At 40.8% G+C, this 7612-nt stretch overlaps 1 protein-coding gene across 1 annotated transcript in view; it reads left to right on the forward strand.

The window, feature by feature from the left end:
• The window catches only part of LOC311058624 (ryanodine receptor 2-like), a gene marked incomplete at its 3' end in the record, with an annotated part of 134165 nt that extends 133465 nt beyond the window's left edge, over positions 1-700 (forward strand). Inside the window, exon 104 of the mRNA XM_084076085.1 lies at positions 605-700. Coding sequence (XP_083932211.1) covers positions 605-700 — 96 coding nt within the window. The remainder of the gene's footprint in view (positions 1-604) is intronic.
• Between the last annotated feature and the right edge of the window lie 6912 nt (positions 701-7612).

The following is a 7612-nucleotide window of genomic DNA, read 5'->3' on the forward strand; positions in this document are numbered from 1 at the left end:
TCTTCGATTGACATTCATTTTCCGTTTCCGGGCGTGCTACAATGAAATGTGTCACTGCGAGAGAGTGCTACAATGAAATGTGTCACTGCGAGAGAGTGCTACAATGAAATGTGTCACTGCGAGAGAGTGCTACAATGAAATGTGTCACCGCGAGAGAGTGCTACAATGAAATGTGTCACTGCGAGAAAAAAAAAAAAAAGACCACTTCGCGTAGATCTACGCGACTGGCACGCTGCGCTGTTATTTAGGTTTGCGTAGAACTACGCGATTGGCAGGTGGATTTTAAATGACAGAGATCTCCGTCAATGGCAGTAACAGGCAGGCTCCAAAATTGAATAGATATCTTATCTCTAGAGCTCATCCAGCACTGGATCTGTCTGTTAGAATAATGAATAGTAATACAAGCTGTCACAGCCAGTGAAATACATGTATTCCCCTTAAGGCAAACATAGAAATTGAAGTTGTATTCATTATTTAAGTCTGATATTCTATATAGACACGAGTAGATTGCTATTCTGATGAAACTAATGAGCTTACAAATAGGAAAGGTTGTTTGGTGCATCAATGACTCCAAAATATATTGTGAATGTCTTGACCTTCCCAGGAATCCTTCGTTTGGAAAATGTACCAGGAGCGTTGCTGGGAGTTTTTCCCTGTGGGAGACTGTTTCCGTAAGCAGTATGAGGATCAGCTGGGATGAGGGTAATCAGAGGGAGATCTGAGATCGCACGGATGGCGCCATCTTGATCGATGCCCTTGGCCCTCGCCAAATCAACCTTGGATGCTGTGTGTACACTACACTATATACTACATATACACACACTTATGTATCTATTTGGAGATATGTTTTTTAACCCATTGAGACCTGAAGCCGATTCTACATGTCTCCTAAATCTCAACAGTATTCTGAAAAACGTATGTTTCTATATCAGTGGTGCTCAAACTTTTTCATGTCAAGAACCCCCAAAATGATATGTATTTGGCCGCAGACCCCCATCAAAATATTTAGTTCCAGGGACCCCCAGAAGCAAAGATTTGAGTTAAAAATGTTAGCTTTAAAAGTATTTATATTCAAAGATTTGCACAAATTTTCACGATTTTTCAAAAATAGCAGATCTACAAGCTCGTAGCGCGGCACTCGGTGCCGCGCTATGAGCTTGTAGATCTGCTATTTTTGAATAGCCCAAAGTGTAAAATAATGCTTTTTAGCTCAAATCTAAAAATGACACAGTTCCAGGTCTTAATGGGCTAATTCATTCATTTGTATGTATTCAGTTATTTGAATAGGAAAATGTAGGGATAATGACTCTTTTTGTATTTGGATCGTAGCTAATAGGAAACCTTACATAGTTTTGGATGAAGCAATTCATGGACTTTTTGTTGTGTTCTTTTGTGTTGTCTCCCGAGACAGCTACAAGTTTTTTCACCAGCTAATATTACCACTTTTATTTTACATTTTATCTTCTTCAATCAGTGAAATCAATAGTCAAATAGAAAGATTCACTTATTTAACTTTTTTTTTGTTATTAGTATAGCAGTGGGTTTGCCTGAATGTCTGTGTAACTCTCAGTGTGGAGTCTTGTTTCCAGACTTAACACATTCACTGCCAGGGGCTTTCTAGTGCTGGCAGGTAGCTTCTGCCAGAATTTGTAAGCATTTTAACACATCTTTCAAGAACCACAGAATATTTATCTCCAGTATGATCGATCGAAATCACTGTGCTTCCGTGAAGAAATGTCACCGTGACCTCCCGTTCTCTTGTTATATAAAATAGCATTCAGTCAAAACACGTGTTTTGGACCTATTTTATACTTCATTATACGAGCACATCACTTGGTGAAAAGAACTGAGCCTAAAGTAAATCAGTGATGTGACGCAGCCACACGACAAAGTACAAATTATAGGCTTTACCCTCGCAGCTGTCTTTTCCGCCAGGCTCTCACCTCTTGCTCTGGGCTCTCCAGGCCCCTTCACTTCCTCCTGCCTATAGCATCCTCTCATCCCTATCTTCCCCTCCTCGCCTCTTTCCATTATCAGCTTGTCTCCACTCTGAAGAGTGTTGGCAGCATATCCTCTCCCAGAGGCTGGGTCCAAATATTTGCCGTGGAAATGGATCACTGACTGTGCTTAATGATGTGATGTACCGCTGCCACAGACAGCCCAGACACTCTTTGGGGAGTCTCTAGGCATGTCTCATTGATTACAGGAGCGTGGCGAGTTCCATTAAACTTTTAAAACTCTGCGTGTGCCATAAGTGTGTGTGTGTGTACAGACTAGACAAGCAGTGGGAAGACAAGCACCTGAAGTGCCGCCTACAGATATTCTTCTTATTATGCAGGCTTGAGCATTAGTCAGGCTTTGGTTTTGGCAGAAAGCAGCGAGCGGTGTGTATTCATGTTGCTTTTTTGTTATGGTTTGTTGATGGAACAGAGCCAGGTGTATTTCCGGGCGTGACATGAGGAACTCTCCGGGGGCCTTTTTACTGACAAAACGAAGAGGTTGTGGATTATGTGCTTTGTTCAAACCAAAACACCTCAGTTTGAATAACTGGCCAGTATGTACCTGGCATGTGAATTTCGATCTGCCAGATATGAGAAAATGGATCTTCAAATTGGTGGTGGTGTTTTTTTTTGCATTTGGACAAAGGGTTACCCAATTCCACTGACTATTTCAGAACTTTGAAATTGTCTTACCCATTTAAAGATTTCTTATTGTACCAACGTGTTTCACCCAGAACCATGTGGATTTCATCACCACTTTATTTCACATTGATTTTATCTCCCATTTTGTTGGAATGTATTTTTCCCCCCTTAAAAGATATGAGAACCATTTGGCTCTGAGAACGCACTATGGGCCTAGATTTGCATTGAATGGAAGGATATATTTGCTCAAGTGGGTTATATTTGCACTCTTTGGTTCTTTTTAGCACCTTGGCCTAGAATCCATAGCAGTAAAAATGTATCCAAATGGACCCATCAACAGAGAGGGGGGAATATAAAATCCTCTCATCAGTTATTTATTTTCCTTGGCTATTTTTAGCCACCTTGTTTTTGTACTTCATTCCATGCTAGTATGGTCTGTGAGTGTATAAAATCTCCAAAATGTATAAACAGAAAAGAAAAAGCAATTCAAAACAATCCTCTCATCAAAGACCCACTGCTTTTGGAACTCAATGTGGTTTTAGTGCGCATTAAAATCTGTTAATTCTGAGAGTGTACAGTCTCACATTTAAATGAACGCTGAGGATTTTTACCATAGATATGCACGTAGATACCGCATTGGCCACTGTGCGATGCATAAATGCAGCCGTCATATTGGTTGGGACAAGCCGTGCCTCCTATGACATTTTCAAGTAGTTTGGTTTGTTACAAATGCCAGACATGTAATGTTGTTATGATACAGGATTCTGAATTCAAATGTGGGTTCATACTAAAATACTTTATCTTAATGGTTATATTAGCCTCCAGGTGCTTATACATGAATCGGGCATATTTCTTGCCGTGGAGCTATGGTTACCCCTTACCAATATGGCGGCGACGTTGACGTACAATCCAGTGGCCAAATGTCTGTGGATTGAATTTGAAGTGAAGGCTACATCACCCCAACACCACACGGGCAGCCCAGCTCGTCTGTACGGTTTTGTCAAACCACAGATTCATCAGTAGTCCCACACAGACTCGGGCGATTGCATTACCAAGAACAGCATGTTCTGTACTGAACCTGGGACACGTGTCTGTCTCCCTGCAAACCAACCCAAATAAAATACACAGGTTGTTGCTGTAGTGTAGTGGATGAAAGCCACATCCGCTTGGTGGAAAAAGTATCCTTGACTAACCCAATTAATCCGGGAACGCATCTACAAATGTCTTCTAAATCAGGTTTCTGGAAAAAAACGTATGTTGCTATATCAGTGGTGCTCAAAGGTTTTTTTTATATTGGATTCTGGAAAAGAATCCAATCTTGGATTGGAAAAATCTTGATTTTACCACGGACCCCCATCTCAAAATGTTTCGTTCCACCACCACCAGACCCAAAGATTTGAGTTTGAAATGTTTGCTTTAAAAATATATATTCAAAGATTTGCACACATTTTCACAATAAAAAAAATAGCAGATCTACAAGCTCGTAGTGCTTTTTGAAAAGCCAAAGTATAAAATAATGGTTATAGCTAAAATCAAAAATGACACAGATGCGTTCCCGGATTGAATGGATTAAATGAATGTGCGCTGGTGATCTTAGGTTACCCATAGTCCTTCTACAGTAGTATACTTATGGTCTTTCCATTCCATGGTTGAGGAATGCTGAGGACACGATGACCCTTCCAGACACTCAGAGTAATATGAAAGTCTGGGTTTGCTTTGGGCTCTGGAGGCCATAATAACTCAGTAGCAGGGTTTCACACTGCTAGAAACCTGTACTGTAACACCATGCACAGTAATACCATGTGACACAAACCTGAACTTCTAAGAGACAAGTTGTATGAGAATGAGATGTTATTGAACGTGATTTGGCGTTAACCCTGTCACATAAATTATAGATTGATTGATTAATGACAGCTAGAAAAAATAGAACAACCGGGTGCTCACAGGAGATACAAATGTAACAATAGTTAAAAGTGTCAAAGGTGAGTAAAAAGGGGGGACAGCCTTTATTTAAATGATATAAATCACACACACACACACACACACACACACACACACACACACACACACACACACACACACACACATTGTCTCCTATCTCCATTCTCTATCTACGCAGTCTGATTTCTGTTGTGGAAACCGTTGCAGGTCTTTTAACTATACTCGCTTGGCACATAATGCAGAATCCAATCTCAAAGTCAGTGGGTAGTAGGAGTCTGTGTAGCTGAATTAAAATGCTGTAGAGGTCATGCATTGACTTAACTTCATCTTACCACTTGGTATTGTTACTATAGTCCTAGCTTGCTTGGAAGTTGTTGACTTCTTGCGGATGAATTAGTTTGTTCAAAGTTATTTCTAATGTGGAGTGTATAGGTAACTGTAATTTAGTGTGAAAAGAGGCACAGTGAGTTGTTCTCAATCTCCCCCTCTCCTTGTGTGTAAGCATGCATTTACAATGTTGTGTCTATGTACAATCATCCCCTTCCAGTTAATGCTTTATGGTGTACTACTGCTGTTTGGCCATGCACTCCAGAAATGTCTTTAAAACATACTCCCTCCTGAATTTCACTTGCCTGTCTGGACAAACAAAACAAAAACTGTAGCTTTCCTTCCAGGGATGTAATGTCAAAGTTCTTCTCATGCTATCCATTGGCAATTAATGAAGCATGCACTGCAGACCATGCTCCCAACATTCCAGGCTACAGAACACGCTTGTTGAACAGAAGCCTTCTACCCACTGCCGCCTGTATGGAATAGCTTTCCAGAGCATGTTATTGTATCCATTACAGACAATGGTCTTCTGAGAGCATAGATACCTCATGACCACTCCACTCATTGGCTCTTGAGGTGCAGTGAACTAGGGCTGCAACGATTGATTATTTACCTAGCGATTAATCTTTTGATTGCTTTTTGTTGATTAATTGAAATAAACAAAATGACACAATATTTTTATAATCGATTCAATCAATTTGTCTGATTAACCACTTGAGCCCTATTTTATACTTTGTTGTGCAGTGTTGTGCGATGTGACACCTTGTAAGCTTATAGGCTATTTTGGGTATTTTGGAAAAGAATATTTCATTAATATTGATCATTTGTCATGATCAATGAAGTCAATTAGTTTGATTAACCCCTACAGTTAACCATATGATTTTCCAACCTGATATAACTATTATTTGACCACAATTGCAACCAATAACAAAACAAACATTTATTTAATTTTTTGGATGTATTTTTGGGCTTTTATGCCTTTATTTGACAGGACAGTAGGCTGACAGGAAATGGGGAGAGAGAAGGGGAGTGACATGCAGCAAAGGTCGTCGGGATCAGGAGTCGGGAGGCACCTAGGCTACATTGAGCCTACAGTAAGTGCCTGGACCGCTACGCCAACGGTCCAGGCCTATTTCAAAGTTTTGATGCTAGTTCTATTGGGAAGTAAAGGCCCATGAACCAATTTTTTGTTTAAAATACATGACTAGCATTTCATTCTGATAACACATGAATTAAAACATCATCCTCTATAGATGTTCAGTTTAGCATAGAAAGTGGCCATTGTCATGGCTATGATCCCTTGAGGGATTTACATTATTTATGCAATCAAATGCTTCCAGACCACATGTAAGGAATGTTCGGAAGGCAAAAGGAAAAGACATGCATTCACAATGCATTTTGGTAAGTGGTAATAGTCTGCACAGGGCCGGTGCGTCCATACAGGCGACCTAGGCGACCTCCTAGAGCGGCAGTTTGGAGAGGCGGGGGGGAAAAAAGAAAAACATATTGTGGAACAGTTAATGCAAGTAAAACCAGTCAGTACTAAATAAACCACCATCAGTGCTGCAGTTTTGAGGAAAGAAGGTGAGAAATGCGTGCTATCTTTTGCTATATGCAGCTGTTGATATCGTCCGGACCGGGGTAGCTTGCCTAGAGCGGCAGTTGGGTCTGCATTTACGCGGCAACTTTTTCCGAAGCGCTTGACATTGGACTTGTACTGTACTAGAGGTCCGGGCGCTCGGGCTCTAGTGAGGGCCCGCTTATTTTGGGGTTACAAAATCGTGGGATACAAAAAAAAAAAAAAAAAAGATACATGGGGGACCCCCTGGGAGTCTTGGGACCCCCCGCGAAACCAGTGGTGCAGCCAGAACGCTAGTATAGGCTGGGCCTGAGCAGGAGCGGGTGGGCACGCTTGCACGCGCGCGCACCGCACGTGCAAGTGTCCCCGACCCGTGTGCGAAAGTTTGCGGTTATTGGGCGGTTATTGGGCGTTTTTTGCCATAGATATACAAATGAGCATACATACAATACATACAAATGAGCAGACAATGATATTACCAGAAACACATAAAGAGCCTTAGCCTTTACCTTTACAGGTCTGTAACTCTGAGTGCACAAATGGAACCAAATGGACCCTATGGGGCCATTTGGTTCCATTTGGGCGCACTCAGAGTTATGGGGTTGTTGGAAATAAAAAGTTAGAGAACCACTGTCCTAGTAAACTCCTAATGTGCCATAGTGTCATTGTAAATCAGTGTCATACATATTCTGAAGTAAACCCAGAGACTGACACTCCGTAATTGGATCTTATGATCAAAATAAGAACATTATAATGTTATGTAAAAAACAAAATAATTGCCACGAACAAGGCCAAGTCTTGCACGGACACATCTGTCCGTGTACGGACATATTGATGATCCCTGGCTGACAGGTTTGTGCACATTGTTGTGTACATTATTTTAATATGAAAAATTAGATATGAGATTTCAGACGCTCGGCTAAACCGAATCCTTAAGTAGTGTGCTATGATGGAAACAATCCTTAAAGAGTCACATATATGAAAACTGAGGTAAAATCATTACGGCATTACAGTGTATTGTCATTTCATTTCTTTATTCCTTTATACAGTATCAACAAATTAACGGTCTATGTGGGTTCTCCAAATAAAGTAGAGTAGGGTTGTATAAACAAAATCACAC

The sequence above is a fragment of the Gymnoscopelus microlampas genome (genome assembly GCF_963454915.1).
Source record: "Gymnoscopelus microlampas genome assembly, chromosome: 13".
In the NCBI taxonomy this organism is placed as follows: domain Eukaryota; kingdom Metazoa; phylum Chordata; class Actinopteri; order Myctophiformes; family Myctophidae; genus Gymnoscopelus; species Gymnoscopelus microlampas.